Source organism: Falco punctatus, assembly GCF_963210335.1.
Source record: "Falco punctatus genome assembly, chromosome: 4".
Lineage (NCBI taxonomy): Eukaryota > Metazoa > Chordata > Aves > Falconiformes > Falconidae > Falco > Falco punctatus.
Window position 1 is genome coordinate 49,336,206 of NC_137583.1, and position 16,217 is coordinate 49,352,422.

Sequence of the window (16,217 nt, forward strand, 5' to 3'; positions counted from 1 at the left end):
GGGCCGGGCGGTGAGCCTCCCTCCCACCCTCCTCGCGAGACGCAGTCCGGTAGGGGGCGGAAGGGTGGGTCACGTGGGGCGCGCTCCGCCTATCAGCGCGGCAAGGCGCAGGGTCGCCCCGGCTCCCGCCAAATACGAGCGGGAGCCCCCGGGGCGGGACCGGGCCGGGCCGGGCCGGTCGCTGCCGACCGCCGGAGGAGCGGTGGGAGCTGCGGCCGCTGTGTCAGGTAGGACGGCGCCGGGACCGCGGTGCGAGCGGACTGCGATGTGTTTCTGGCGGCGGTTGAGGCCTCGGGGTGCTTGAGGCCTTCCCGGGGTTAACAAAGGAGGCCCGACCGCCGCGCCACGGAACCAGGCCTGGGCCTGCGCCTGCTGCGCCCCGCCGCCTTCCTCCTGCCCGGTCCCCTGGCACTTGGCCTGGCCCTGCGGCGGGGTTCGGGGCCCGGCCGCCTAGGGCCCGGTGAGTGCGGAGGCCTCCTCAGCCCGGGAGGTGCCGGCGGGGCTCGGCCCGGGCCCTTTGTCCGGCCTGGCAGTGCCCGCGCTCCACCCGGGGAAGCGCTGCCGGCGCTGCCGCGGCTCGGAGGTGGCAGGGGAGCAGGCAGCTCGTTGGGACCTTGTCACGGGTGTTCATTTGTGTTTTTCCCTCACAGCCATGGAGTGCAGAGACAAAGCAGCTGTTCCCCCGCGGAAGCTCGTCCAAGGTGAGGCTGCAGAGGGAGTTTCTGTCACCCAGCGTAGCTTCAGCGCACTGAGGTGTCAGACTTGATTTTGTGAGATGTTTTGGCTTTGTGGTAATAAACTGGCCCTAACTGACTAATTAGTTTCAATTCTCATGCTTAAGAACTAATAAAATATCTTGATGTTCGATTCCCCCCCTTCCCCCTACTCCAGTGACTTGTATGATGCGACCAAGTAAATCAAATGTTGTTGTTTCAGCTCGGTTGCCGTTCAAACGCTTGAATCCTGTACCCAAGGAAAAATATGATACAGATTCAGAAGTTAAAAAAGTAAAGAGCTCACAAAGTGGGTTTGGTCCGAGTAAGGATTCCTCCGTAGATGTATCATGTGCGTCCCTGGACAATGTGGAGAATGACTGCCAGTTGGATTCAGATGTGAATTTTGCTCCGAAATTTGTTAACGGAAAGGGTCCATTAGACCATTTTATACAGAAAAACACAAAAGACAACACAGATGAAACTATAATTATTATTGATCTGACAAAGGACTCTAGCCATAGACTAAGTGATGACGTAGACCAAACTGATTTTGATTCAAAAGCATCTTCATCCATAGCCATAACTAATGGCATGTTAGGAAAAGAGATGAACCAGTTGAGTTGCCTGGATTCCACTTGGAGCAGCCAAACGCATGATTTAATGGAGACTGATGCACCATGTGAAACTGTAGCGAATAGAGATGAAGGTTTGGTAGATGGAATTCAGGTGCGTTCCAGGTTAACAGAGTGTAATAACGATGACATGATGGTCAACCAGAGCAAACTGAAGGATATCATCTTTGTGGGCAAGATGCCTGTAGTGCTCCTGGAGGATATTATGACTGCAAAATCTCCCCAAGTCGCTTCTCTTAGAAGCATCACGTCAGAAAACGAGACCATGGAATCGTCTCACGAAGAAGACTCTGGACTTACCAATTCCTCACTAAGCTCTCACTCGGTCAGCTCACCCGAGGTGCAGCCTGCTGCAGAAACAAAGAGAAATACTAGCCCTTTAGCTGCCTCGACACCTGTTAGGAAGGTTGGTCTCCTTTTCTTTTTTTTTTTTTTTTTTTTTTAAATAAAGCTGTTGTGTTGCAGATAGATTTTATGGTTTCCTGTACTTGTAGTGCAAAGGATAAATAGGATATTCACAAGCATCATGAGAAGCATATGGAAGGTGTTGTTGATTTATTAGTAACACAGCTGAATTCTTGCCCTTTTAAATCTTCCTTTAAATCCAGTAGCTAAAGATTTTAAACCTTGGCTGTTTTTTTGCTGCTGGTGTATTTGCATTCTGTGAGTGTAGCTTTAAACTCTGTTACAGGTTTGGGGTGTTTTTTTTTGGTTTTTTTTTTAATGAACTGTTCATGAAGTGTATGCCTTGGGACTTAGTGTTTTGGTAATTGGGATAAGGACTGTGTCCAAAAGCGGTTTTGTTTGGTAGGTGTTATTTTACAACCTGTATTCTATCCTTGATGAAGCTGCTGTAATTATTGTGAGAGGGTGTTAACTCAGCGAGTGCAGGTACTTTATCAGCTCTGAATTTGTGCAACTGTGGCATAGAAGATGCTTCAAGTTGAAACTAAAGTGCCTCAGCAGAACTGCAGGTCTGTGTGTGAGGATGGAGGGACAAGTAAGATGAGCTTCTGTCTCATCACTGAGCGTACAGAGCTTGTGCTCTCAGCCATCTTGTTACAGGCATACTTTTGAGTGCGGGGCGCTGCTTTGGGGAAAAGTCTCTGCACGTATAGCGCTCCTGGGGACGTGTGATGTTGTCAGGCAGCGAAGGCTGGCACGCAGGAGGAGGCAACACCTCAAAATGAGCTCTAACTGAGCTGGTTTATTGTGCTCTTAATTTCAGTTTAGTAGCTATGCTCCAGCAACACTGGAAACTGATTTTTGGTGCTGTGTTGAAGGGGAAGCTTCTAAAGGCAACAGTATCTGCACAGGTGTCTGAAACGTTCACACGGCCCAAACGCCTGTTTACCACTTAGCATTTTGGGGAAGAGATCAGTGCGGATTTCTCTTGGGGGGCATGCACAGTTGTGCGTGGTGAAACCTGTGGAGCAGAGCAGTCCTGGTGGATGTGCTTGAGCACTGTAGTTAAGCCTCACCTAAGGTTAGGCTGGACTACCTGGCCCGTGCATTGTTTTGCTCAACTCTATTATTAGAGGGGAAAATGAAGGTATTGAGGAGTGAGTTGATGTTGTGCTGCCAGAGGTGGAGAATTAAGTATGTGGATCAGGTAAATGAGGGTGAAGCAGCTGGTAGCCTTCCTGCTTATGCCATCTTGAGCCTTTCTTAAGAAAGACTTTTCACCAGCTGTCCCCCCAGGGGTTAAGGAGAAGCTGCCCCACACCTCGCTGGCCTGAAGGAGGTATGGATGAATTAGCTGGGGCTTGGAGCTTGTGATGCAATAGGTCTTCTGTTTCTTCTGCTGTGTGCTTATCAAGAAAATTGATCAATTCTTACACTGTTAAAGCTCGCAATCTAAAATACATAAACTCAAGCAGAGCAGGCATCGAGTATTTCCAGGGTTGAAGAATAAACAAAAAAAAGTACTTGACTCTGATGTAATACAATAAAGCAAACAAGTTACTGGTTTCCCATGGCGTAAGGTAAGGCTGGAGCAGCTCATGTGCTCTCACCAAAATGACAGGTCTGCACCTTGACCTGTACAGTTGTCTGTCCTGGCACGTTTGTCTTCCTAGGTGGAAAAAATCTGATAATCTAAAGCTCTCAGGTAAAGAACTCTTATTTTGTGTCAAATAAATACAGACTGGCCTGATACAGCTTTGCACTGTGTGAACTTAAATGTTTGTGAGTACAGAACATAAAGGAGTTGGTCTGTGTTAGTCTTTTAATTGCAGAGTTTAAACTTTGTACCTTATACTGCAAATGGCAAGCTGAGGAAGAGGGGGATACAAGAAACCAAGCTGCAGTATGCTGAAATACTGACAAATTAAGCCTTTGACTTAAGTCTATGAGCAATGCTCTTAAACATAAATGATGGGTTTTTTCCCCTAAAAATAACAGTTTTAAAGGAATTAAGTGTGACCTGTTGGGAACTTACGGTTGGTGTGCTGGTACCAGTGGAAGAGCAAGAGGGATATGATGACAAGGAGAAACAGCATTAAGATACGGATAATAGTCCTTGTATTGAGGAAATTCTATCTAAACATCATAGCAAAAGAAAGTGGTAGGATGCAAAAAAAACCCAAAACAACAAACCAAACAAACAACACAAGTTTAACTCCAAGGAAGTGACTTTGCTATAATTAAATGTCCTCTGTTGTGCTCCTGTGATTTGGAGCAGCTTTAGCTTCTGTTTGTTTTTCTGCACATGATATTCCTTGCAAATGATACTGTAGAACTGGGTACACCAGAGGGACTTGTTTATGCAAAACTTGGTAACGTGAGGACTTAATGTAAACTGAAGCGTTTAGATGTATTCAGGCTCAAATGTAAATCAGTGAGATTAGATATGCTTGAACTGTATTCTTATATCCTATACTGAAGGAATACTTGAGTTGCTGAATATACTAATCTGCAAGAACAATGTTAATGTAATTCAGACTAAGCTTGCTGCTCTTCTCATAAGGGAATGATGCGGATCTCTAAAACTTGTGTTTTGTAATTCCAGGTGTCTCAGAAATTCCACAAAAGTTCGGCAGAGAAGGAGAAGCTGAGATTGCAAAGAGTAAGGCACTTTCACTGACATAGAAAGTTAACCTGCTGTGCTTTTGCATTGAATAGTAAGCAAAGCCCTTTGCGTTTCATCTTAGTCCACTTGAAACCTCTCTTTTCCTGGTTTTCCTCACTGATGAATATGGAAGAATCTTAATGTGCACAGTTAAAATACTTGGCTCGATACAGAGCTTCTTAATGCATACGTAATGCGGTGTGGGTGGCCTGCACTGCATTTCTGTGCACTTTGGAAGGTATTAAGAAACTGTAAATGTTGCTGACTGCTTGTCAAAATGCTTTTGAGAATTTTTTCTGAACCCTTCCTGAGAGGATAGGTGCAGCCTGCTAAGTGGACAGATAGATAGGAACTTTTCCAAGAGCCTTCTATTTAGGGTTGGTTCCTGCTTTGTTGTTCTCACCCTTCCCCCAGTTAAGCCAGAAAATGTAGGGTCTGTTCTTCATTAATACGTGAGGCAAATGGGCCACTGTGTCTGTGGGTTGCTGAAGAAACCGTTGGATGTCACTGCTGGAAATGCTCAAGCTCCGGTCTCTGTTTGCTTGAATGCAGCTAGTCAGCAAAAGTGTTCCGTAACAAAACGGCGGTGTGGTAATTTTGCTGTCCATTCCGCTTTCAGTCATGAAGTGCTAAATATAAAGAAGGCTGATGGATCACATGGAGTTCTTGAACAGTCAGTGCTGTATGAGTGGGCTTTGCCGGCTGGAAAACTGGGTGTTATTTTAACTGCAGTTAGGAAGGCCTGGGCTTATGAATACTTACTGTGTTTCTTAGTAACTAGTTTATAAAGTTGGTAGGGGGCTGTTGTGTGTTTTATTTAAGCTATATGTGGCCCAGCCTGCTCCCAAGATGCTTGCTTTTTACAGTACCCATATAGAAGTCCAATCTGTTGTTTTCTTCCCTTCTATATGTATGTTAAAAATAGCGGTGATGTGAGGGAGAGATGAGAATGGAAGCTTTATTATGCTAAAAATTAAATAGACCCGCCAATCCTGCTGTTAACTTCACACCATTTTCCAAACTATCCAGTAGGTTTTCACTGATTACCATTGACTCCATTCTGACAATATTGTGTTTTTACCATTGGCACCATTTTGCATGTCAGTTGCCTTCCACAGTTATTTGTACGTGGTGACACTGTTCAGTAAGTCTTGATGTTGCCAAGAAGAGATGTGAAATAAATAAAATGAAACTGAAAATACACAGCGAGGATATTTGTATGTCTGAGCACAGACATCCCCTTCTTTCCTGGTGAAGTCACCAATGCCTACAATGTAGGGAAGCTATCTTTCTTTAATTTGTCATTTTTTTCATAAGCGTGCTGCATTCTCCTTTGTGTCAGTAGACCCAAGCAAGAATTTCAGTTGTTTTGGGATGAAATGCTATGAAGGGTGACACTTCCAATGTAATCTTCCCCTCCTTGTTCCCATAGTACCCCTTAAATAAGCTTAGGGTGCCTGGTGTTCTCTGGTGATCTGAAATGTACGAACACAAGTGACAGTGATTTTGCAAGCTCCAGGGTTTATAAAGCAGATGCACAATCCAGAGTTCGGAGACTTGTTGCTGCCTGAAATGGTGAAAAACATCATCAGAAAATCCTTACGGGTTTATAATGCAAAATTGGGTCAAATTCACTTTTCAAATTTATACCATGGTAGCCCTACATTGATATAAAAGCATGAAAGCTTAGCTCATGAGCTCTGTATTTCCAAAGTAATTTGGAAGCAATCTGAAATCTTGTATTAAATTAAAATTAATAATTTTTTTAATTGCCACATAATTTTCTGTAATGCTACAGTGGTAATGAAGGTGACTCTGATATAAAGCAAATGGAATACAAAGCTTTCCTTGATGCTTAGAAAATGGAAATGCCTCCATTTGTTAGAGGAAAAGAGCAATTAATGCCTTCAGAGAGCCAGTACCAGGTAGCTCAGCTGGCTGCGGCAACAACTGGCTGTGGTTAATAACCTTGTGTCCTCTGTCAGCTAGAAATGATGCTGCAGGTCAAGCGCTGGGTGGGCAAAGAATTTAGTATCCTGGCTGAAGAAGTGAAGTCCTGAATTTACTGGAGTTTTAATGCCAGCAGCTATTGCTGTGCACAAGAAGACAACTTGCTTAATGGTGTGTTTCTGAACCAGGATCAGGAGCGTGCAGACAAGCTGCAGAAGTTGCAAGCAGAAAGGGAGGCAAAGGGAAGGCTGAAAGAAGAAGCAAAAGCTGCAAAAGAGCGAGCCAAGGAGGAGGCAAAGAAGAAGAAAGAGGAGGAGAAAGAATTGAAAGAGAAAGAAAGGAGAGAAAAGAAAGAAAAAGAAGAAAAGGAAAAAGCAGAGAAGTTGAGAGTGAAGGAGGAGAAACGCAAGGAGAGGCAGGAAGCTTTAGAGTAAGTGGGTTGGTTTATGCATGTCCTGGGGAATAACATGTAATGATGTGAGCACCTTTCCATACCCTTCTAGAGGCCATACGGGTCAAACAACAGATGCCTGTTTGTCACAGGATAGATTTGAAGTGCTTGAAAGACTTGCATACACCAGACCCTAGGGTCAGCAGTACTTTCTGCTTGCAGGCTGACCTGGGTTTCTGATCTGAAATGGCTGAAAAGAGCTGTCATGCTCTGCTGAGTTATCCCTTCCTGACCTGTCTTGCTTGTACTTTGCAACTTTCTGGCACGGGTGCCCTGTTTGCTGAGGAAGTTGCTTGTAGCTTGGTAATATAAATGCCTTTTCCCGGTGTTGAGGGGAACTTGAAGCAGCCTAGCTGCTTTGTGGCTAAACTCTAGAAGGAATGAAGAGAGTGTTCTGTATCCTTAGCTTTATCCTTGGCTGAATTAAGAGACTATCTTCTTGCCCAGCATGATGGGGTCATAGTCAAGGTCTGGGGCTTCTCATGTCTTCGTCAGTGCAAATAAACACTTCATGATTTGTGGCAATTAAAATAAACTTTATATTAAAGGGCAAAACTGGAGGAGAAGAGAAAGAAAGAAGAGGAGAAACGGTTAAGAGAGGAGGAAAAGGTAAGTGCTTTCTCTAGCTTGTCTCTGAATTCTTCTGCTAGGGTGAAATGGTGTTAAGGGGCTCCCTGGCACCCTGCCGTCAGCCGCTGAGCTGTTCTCAACAGGGTTGCCACAGCTACTGTGGTTCTCCAGCCAGTGTACCCCGCCATGGTGCCACCTGGGAGGGAGCATGTCCATTTGGGATGTGGCCTGTCCGATCTGACCTGGTGGTGCTGCTCCAGCAGTTATATCTTGCAGGTTTCTGACCTGTTACTTTCACATGTGTTGGTGTCTTTGCTTTTACCTGTTAAAGTCTTTGCTGTGTTTTTTCAATGCCCATGAGTGAACTCTATCCTCTGTCTTAGCAATGACTTTGGAATCCATGTAGCTATGTTAGAGAAGAAAATTAGTTTTTTGTTGAGTCATAGGAGCTGGTAAATGACTGAAATTTGCTTTATACCTCACTAGATTTGAAGTTGGGTCGTGCATGAGCTCATTTTGAATTATAAGGCCTTGTCCTACCTTTATAATTTGCATTTTGATTCTGATTTCAGCGTATTAATGCACAGAAAGCAGAAATTACAAGGTTCTTCCAGAAACCAAAGACTCCACAAGCCCCAAAGGTGAAGTATTGCTGTTCCTGTGTTTTGCTGGTCTTTCATTAGTTATTGTCTAACAAATACACAGATTTCCTTCTAATCTGTCCCTTAGAGCTTCTTAGGGGGGGCAAAGCATTAGTATTTCTTATTTCCTAATTTCAAAAGTGTAAAGGATTTTTAAAAAAGTCTGTGCCCGGAGCAGAGACTACAGAAGTTTGTAGTTACTTTACCCAAAGACAGAGCTGAGATTTTTACTGCATTGGCTGTGAAGACCTAGATGCCCTTGAAGTTCTGTTGGAATCTCAGATAGTAAGGGCTTAGCCTAAATTTTCGCTCAGACCTCAGCACCCAGTATTGTTGTAAGTCTTGAATGTTTTGGTACTGTAGTTCCTCAGGTGTTCAGACCCTAACCATCCTCACTTAATATTTCAGATTCTTGCTGGCTCTTGTGGAAAGTTTGCTCCTTTTGAAATTAAGGAGAACATGGTCTTAGCTCCCCTCTGTCGTATTGCCCTGGATCCAGACTTCTTAGAACAGCTGGATAAGCTCCTGCGTGCTCAGGATAGTGAAGTTTCTTTTTTGAGGGATTTAAAGTGTCGTAAACCACGTAAAACTGGACCTACTTTTGTCAATAACAGCACTGACATAGTGAACAGGTTAGTCTGTGTTTTGGGGTTTTTCTTCGCTTCCTTGTGTAATGAACTGCAGAATGGTTCTGAGGTAGTATTGCTCTAATATTGGAGATGATGGGAAGATGGAGCTTTTCTTTGAATACTCATTATTTTGTATAAGAATTGTTTCCATGGGGCGCAGTACGTTATGATGTAGATTTCCTTTGTTCTGTACAGTGCCTCTCAAATCCTTCCCTGCAGGAAATCTCGTGCTTCAGGCAACTGCCTTTCAGCACTGGACCCTACAGGCCTTTAGTGGTGTTCATCTTGGATAGTTTTAAAAAGGAAACCTGCCGATAGCTAAAATAGAGGAGGGAGGTGGCTTGTCTGGAACCCATGTTCTCACAGGAGGATTGGGAGAGCGTGTTCTAATGAATTCAAGCTCTGGGTTGGGATTGTGGCTGAACTGAAGCTTTCTATAAGATGCTTTCCTGAGCAGCAGGGGAGTCTTCTGTAAGTACTGAAGATGGTCTCTTGTTCTAACAGTGACGTGGTGGTAGTGGATAACTGCAAAACAGATGCTGTTCCTGAAAGGGGGAAATTTGGTAGAATGAAGCTTCTGCAGTTTTGTGAGAATCACCGTCCTGCATACTGGGGCACATGGAACAAGAAAACCACTGTGATCCGTCCCAGGAATCCTTGGTCTAAGGACAGTGTAAGCACCTCACGGGCAGTGTAGTTGGATTCTTTCTTTCTTTATGCTCTTGAACTGATTATGTGGTTGGCCAAGTTCACTTGTTCTCTGGGATTTCTGATCCACTTGCATGTTCCATCTTGCTGCTGGGTTTTGAAACCCTGAATGGGGTCTGGTGACTTGCTTTGAAATCATTTACAGAAATGGCATGTTGGCATTTCTTCTAGAAACTACTGGACTACGAGGTAGATAGTGATGAAGAATGGGAAGAGGAGGAACCTGGAGAAAGTCTTTCCCATAGTGAAGGGGTAAGGATTCTGCACAGCTTTCTGAACAGATTACACTTGTCAGTATAATTTCTAATAAGCAGAGTTTATTTTTAGGATGATGAAGAGGAGGGAGAGGATGAAGATGATGATGATGGTTTTTTTGTACCCCATGGGTACCTATCCGAAGATGAAGGAGTGACAGAAGTAAGTGAACTGGGTGTCACTGGATTTCCATCTCTGTTCCCAATGAATTGTGTAGTAAATATTAGTGGAAGAAGAAAGCACATAGTCTTGGCAGTGACGTAACCCATCTCAGATCTGCATAGTTCAGGAGCAGATTTCTGTAGCTCAGAGAGCATGGTAAAAAGCTGCGTTTAAAAAGCTTTTGTTTTTCCTGGAACGGATGGATGTATAGAGTTCTTTCTTGCCTGTGGCTTTAGGAGTGTGATCCAGAGAATCAGAAAGTTCGGCAAAAACTGAAAGCAAAGGAGTGGGACGAACTGATGGCCAAGGGGAAGAGGTTCCATGTTCTACAGCCTGTGAAAATCGGCTGCATCTGGGAAAGTGCAGAAAATGACAGCAGCACAAACGCAGACCTAAAGGTTCTCCAGCAATTCACAGCGTGTATCCTGGAGTCACCTGTTGCAGAGGAAGAACAGCAGATACAGAAATGTAGCAAAAAAAGAGAAAAAGATCAGCAAAGTAAGACCTGAAGGGTAAATAGTTGTATGCACTGTGGTACTCTGCTTTCAAGAGAATAGACTTTTGTATTGAGTGTCAAATTCAGAATGACCTGTTTATGACATGTCTGAAATCCAAGCAATCTCTACAAGAGCTCTTGGAAGGGAGTTTTCTGGGATTGCATCTAGTATGGCCATAGTTACGTTCTCCAAAAACTCTTGCTCTAGATAATCCAGGAAGTGAAGCCAACGAGACTTCAGCAGACTCAGGTTTAAGTTTGCTTGCTGGAAGTGCTTGAGCCCGCTGACCTGTTCAGGGTGGGAGGATTCAGTTTGTGTGTTGGGTTTCGGTAATGAGTATCTGCTGCACCCAATTAACATAAGGATGTGAATAATGCACATAAAGGCTAGAACAGGGCTCAAAGCTTTCACTTCAGGGTGCCGTTATTATTGGGGGTGAATTTTTCTACATCAAATTCAGCTCCTGTTACAATCCTGTATCTAAAAATTAATCTCGGCCTGTTTGTCATCTTTCTGGAAATACTGATAGGTTATGTCAGCCTAGCTTTTCTCAGCCTTTAAATAGTTCTGCCCCACAATCTTTGTGCATCCTTTCTTTGCAGTTCTTGGCCAGCTTCTGCCGCTGCTGCATGGCAATGTGAACGGGAGCAAAGTGATTATCCAGGAATTCCAGGAGTGTTGCCGGCAAGGACTGTTCAGTGATGTGACTGCAGCCGCCGACTGTAGCGACACAAGCCCTGTGAGCCCCCCCACCTCCTGGCTGCAGACGCCTGTTGGCGAGGACAGCGGGGTCCCTTCCAAAGCCAGGCTAAAGCGAATCATTTCTGAGAACTCTGTGTATGAGAAGAGACCTGAATATAGGATGTGCTGGTATGTCCACTCAGAGGTGCTGAAGAGTTTTGATCAAGAGAATCTCCCCGTCCCTTGTCAATGGAACTACGTCACTCAGGTCCCTTCCTCAGGGAAGGAGGAGGCTGGCAGTGTGCCAGGCGTGGCTGTCCTGCAGACCACCCCCATGTCGGTGAAGAGGAGGTCCACCGGGAGCATGTCCATCACTAAATTCATGAAAAGACCTCGGGATGCTGAACAGGTGAGTTCCAATCATGGTGCTTTTCCCCAGTAAAGAATGATGGGAATTTAACTGTGCGTCTTCAGTAGGTGAGCATCCTGGCATGCCTCCCAGATCGGCCTAGATGAGCAGAGTCAAAATATTAAGCTACAGACACTGTTCTCCACACAAAAAGACCCTTTTTGTGGGGAAAGGAGTGAAATTACGTGACTCTCAAGAGATGGATTTCTTTTGTGTGTCTCCAGCTTGGACTGTCTGTTCAGTTTGAAATGTTGCTCTCCTGCTGTTCTTCCATTTTCTGCTATTTGGCAGTGATTGCATCCAAGCTGTGAATAGTTTCTGAGTGCTTGCCCTTGGTTTTACAGCTGTATATAATTTGTATGCAGGTTTTTATGTGTGTGTGTATGGCTGCCAGATGTATAGCCTGAGCTGGTGACTTACATCAGTTGCATATGTGCTGATTAAATGTGGTTCCTAAGTGCTGCAACTCAGCCCGTAATAGTCTGTAAAGCCTCTGGTTTATGTTGTCATATGTAAAGCTAAATTTCAAGAGCTGGTTTAATAAAACTATAATAATTCATAGCAACAAAATGAGAAGGATTTGGAGTAGTTGCTACTCCAGCTCTAAGCTTTGTTGTGGTCTTCCTGCTGTTTGCATCTGCTTTTCTGGGTAACCACAGGTAGTATTAAGAGTTAATAATCTGAAAGGATGACTGAAAAGTATGCAGTGGGTGCTTTAGCAGTGTGATGCTGTGTCGTGCATTTAAGACTGTAAGGATTTAGGTCCTGGAGCTTGGTGTTATCAACTGTTTGCTGCCGAACGTACAGATAGGACAGGGTTTGCACTGTCGGTGGATTTATTCTTCAACCCCTGTGGACAGGGGGGTTAGGAAGGAAGCCACAGACAAGGCTTATACTTTTCCTTCCCACTTTATTCTTGGCTGCTTTGGCTATTCTACTGAAAAAGCTCTACATTCAAGTATTGATAGGGATCAGAGACTTGTGAGAAGCTGTTCAGCCCCCAAGCTCCATCTGCTTGGGTTTTTTCTTATACACTAAATAAAGGCAGAGATAAAAATCTCTGCTTGGCACCCACTGGAAATTCTGCTTATAACTGACTACTTGAGCAGAAATAACAAAACAAAGGCTTTTAGTAGAATTAAGTCACCAGCCTGAATTCTTCAAAGCTCTTGAAAGCGTCTTACAGCTGCCCTTGTGAGTTGCGGTGCCGCACAGCTCAGAGCAAAGGTGTCAGAGTCCTGAACGCCTTTCATGCCTGACGTCTAAATCAGCGCTGCTCAGGTATTAAGATCCCATCCTTCTTGTTGAGCAAGGCTGGGGCTTAGGGAGAGCCTAGGAATGATTGTAGGTCAAGGCTGCCAGGTTCCTTACCCCTGGCACGTTGTTACTCTGCCATGAAGCTCCTGACAGGGCTCGTGTGAGTATAAAGGTGTCTTACATAAGCTGCAGAGAGAAGAACTCGGTGTTGAAGGGGGCAGTACCTGTACACATGTAGGAGGGGAATACTTAATCTGAGAACTGTGACTTTAATGAAAGATGTAAATTTTAAAATTTCTTCTCTTGGAACAGCTTGTAGGGGGCGGACACCAGGTTCTAGGTCTGAGATTTTCATTCCATGGTTCCAATTGAGGGGAAAAAAACACCAGACTACTCACAGCTGTCCAATGCTGGGCAGCTTCAGTTTGTATCACCCCTTTCATTGATCCTCTCGATTCAAACTGAGTTGTTTGTGCTGCTCCCATAGCAGAAAATAGGGTCACCAAGAGAAGAACTGTCACCCCTCCCTAATTAAAAGCTAATAGACAAAGGTGAGGAGGAGTCGCAGGGAGAACACACTTCAAACTTGACAAGCAAAAGTAATTTTCCATCTTCAGAAGGAAGAAAGCATCCAAAATAATCAGCAGAGTGAGGAGAGATTTTCCTTCCAAAAACCCAACAAAACTGAGTCAGATTTCAATTAAGTTTTGAACTGACTTTTCGATGTGTAGGCTGTTCATCGCATTGTGTAATAGCAAAATATCTTGGAGCAGAAGCTTGGCGTGCTTCCTGCTGAATGTGCCATTGCAGATGAGGCCTTTTATCAGAAGTCAGTGTCTGTTGGAGCCAGGGGTTGCTTATTTTTCTTCCCTACAAATACACCCAACTGATCAGACTGTGCTGTGAGTCCCAAACATGAAGAGTGCCCGCTGTTAGTCCTTTACAGCACCGGCTGCACTTGGTCTTGCACGTTAGCACCATCACCTTGCTGTTACACAGCTGGTACCTTTTTTTTCCTTAAGGCTGAAGCTGTGGAGATGGATGGCTTTCAGGCAGACACCGAGGAAGATGAGGAAGATGAGGACTGCATGATTGTGGATATACAGCCAGGCAAAGGTGGGAAAATAAAAATGGATAGTAGTCTCTTGGCAGACTCTCGCTCCCACAAGGGAGAGTATAACCGAGTGGGAACAGTGTGTAGTTAAACCTGTTGCAGTTTTTCTGCTACTTTCTCACCAAGCCTTGTGCTCTTCTCTCTAGATGTCTTATTCTAGGTGCTTCTCTGCTTATTATATTTTATTCCAGGTGCTTCTTTGGTATTTACAGTCTTCTCTAACCTGCTCTTGCCTTTTCTTCCTTTCTCCCTCTGACTGAAAGGCACAAAGTGCTTGTAACTAGTATTTGGCTGCCAGTGTTGCCTTGGGTATTTTTTTTTCCTGGTAAGGAAAGCGAACACTGGGGTCAGTATCAGCAAATCCACTAACTATTGGCAAAATGCAGAGCAGGGCTGGCCTCCGAGGCGCGCATACTTAGGTTCAGAGCCCTTCAAGGACTGATGAGGTCTGGACCATAATTCCCCTCTGCTGCCTTCTTGAAGTTTTAGGTGCACACTGAATTGTCTGAAGGAAATAAGATGGGATAATAACCCAGCTCTCAGATGTTTGACAGGTGAGGGCTCTGATCAACACTCTGCAGCTTTGCTCTAGAATCTAAGCAGTTGCTTATATTTGTGTCCCAGTTACCCCTTGGAAAATGGCTTTCAAAGCTCTGCCGCTGTAGCGTATCCTTTCAGGCTGTGGATTCAGAAACTGTGGGATGAGGATATGGAGCAGCTTCTTTCATCTCCGTGAGGTTTTAACTATACATACTTGATCATACAGATCAATGACTTAACACCAACCGCATGATGTGCATTCAGCTCCTCTAAACCGCTTTCAAAACCTCCCAGCCCTTTCTTTACTGCTCTCACAATAGAGCTCTTTCACAATGCTACTGGCAGAACCTGAATTAAGGAAAGTGGGGGTTTTGTGTTGGGCAGCTCCTCTAATTGATAGATAAGGGCTCGTGCATATTCCCGAAGCCTGAAATTCTATAGTGTTTGACCTATTCTAGACATATTGGGGTTCTCCTTTCTCTCTCAGCTGGTGCTATGTTCCTCCTCTTGCCTGCCGTAACAGACAATACAACTGTTTGACAAGAAGCTTTGCATTTAATCTTAAGCTGCTTTGGCTTATTACAAGGCTGCAGCGAGATGAAAGCCTTGTTCTGAGGACGGGGATGCTATTGAGTAGCTTGCCTTCCTCAGGCTCTGTTGCCATGCACGCAGCTGTATTTGTTTAACTCTGCCCGAGTCTAAAGCACTGCAAAGATTAGGAAGATCCTTTTTATGGTTGAAGTGATTTTATTCTGGATTGATGTTAACCCAATATTAAAACCAATTTTTAAATAGTATGAAAAAGGAGACTTGCAACAGATGCGGGCAGGCAAGCCAAGACAGATAAAGCATATAGTAGTCAAAGTCTCCTGGATTAATAAGGATATTAAAAACAAAAAAAACACCAAAACCACAAAAAACACCAACCAAACAACAACAAGACCCCAAGCCCAACATATTTTCTGCTTTGCAGGTTCTACGTTGGCAGTTACTGAAACAGCTCCAGAATCCAGTGGCACAAGAGCCACTCACCAGGACACCAGCATGGTCAGCCCATCTAATACCATTTGAGACTTAAATGCCTACTAACTTCTCTGTATGTATGTAGAATGAGTTAGAAAATTTTAAACCATGCATATCTTTGAACAAGATACTTGAAAGTATTCCATATTTCTTGTAAAGAGAAGACAGCACTTTGTTCTGCTTTGGACCAGATGGAAGCTTAAATTTTTAGTTCTAGTTTTTAGCTTTAAAAAAATACTGCATATTAATCTGTCCTTAATAAAGCATTATTGAAATTTTGATACTTCTTTGTAATGGAAGGTATCGTAAGTTATCTCTAAAACTAGTGGAGGTATTTTGAAATAAGCTTATTGTGATGCCATTGGGGGAATTGCTCTGTTCATAATGTTGTATAGCATGGACTTGGGTATAAATGATGTACAATTATATTTGAATTTATGCTATCTGTATCATCCTGTTTGTGGTCTTACTCGCTACAGAGAACAGCAGCAGGGCTTTACCTTTGGAGGAGGAAAAAAACCCCAAAACCAACCCACCTTGTTTCTCCTGTTTTGGGATAAGACAGTATTAATTACATACTGGGGGTAGATTATTGGTCTCCTGTACACATTGCTGCAACAGCAGCAGTATACATAAAAGCTGGTCTCCACCCCACAGTGAAACTTTAAGATTTGAAGTACAAAGGACTTGAACTAGCATCAAACTTTTTTCATGTATGTAACAAACTCACTGGGGCTTTTAACTTTACATGGCTTGTGAGTTGATGAATCAGTTTTCTAAAATACTAGCTGTAGTTTGAGGCTTAATCTCTCATCAGGGGGCAGCATATGCCAGTCTCCTGGTGTGTGCCATGAAGTGAAAAGGTGGGTAATGCCACAGCTGTGCCAGTAACACCAGTGCCAGCACTGACTG

The 16,217-nt window shown here is 44.1% G+C and overlaps 1 protein-coding gene across 1 annotated transcript; it reads left to right on the forward strand.

The window, feature by feature from the left end:
* Window positions 1–79: 79 nt before the first annotated feature.
* CHAF1A (chromatin assembly factor 1 subunit A) lies at window positions 80–15,754 on the forward strand. Its single transcript, XM_080382526.1, has 15 exons — window positions 80–227; window positions 651–701; window positions 937–1,754; window positions 4,359–4,415; window positions 6,557–6,798; window positions 7,368–7,428; window positions 7,962–8,030; window positions 8,439–8,662; window positions 9,164–9,332; window positions 9,539–9,619; window positions 9,695–9,784; window positions 10,021–10,282; window positions 10,884–11,371; window positions 13,651–13,744; window positions 15,256–15,754. The coding sequence occupies exons 2-15, from the start codon at window positions 653–655 to the stop codon at window positions 15,351–15,353; spliced, it is 2,802 nt and encodes a 933-aa protein (XP_080238652.1). The 5' UTR covers window positions 80–227; window positions 651–652; the 3' UTR covers window positions 15,354–15,754.
* The last annotated feature ends 463 nt before the right edge of the window (window positions 15,755–16,217 follow it).

Excerpts from the sequence above, each read along its gene's own strand:
- CHAF1A (XM_080382526.1), top strand. The coding sequence starts at position 653 with ATGGAGTGCAGAGACAAAGCAGCTGTTCCCCCGCGGAAGCTCGTCCAA. Across the intron at positions 702-936 it reads CCCGCGGAAGCTCGTCCAAG|CTCGGTTGCCGTTCAAACGC; the intron begins GTGAGGCTGCAG and ends TTGTTGTTTCAG. Across the intron at positions 6,799-7,367 it reads GAGAGGCAGGAAGCTTTAGA|GGCAAAACTGGAGGAGAAGA; the intron begins GTAAGTGGGTTG and ends TTTATATTAAAG.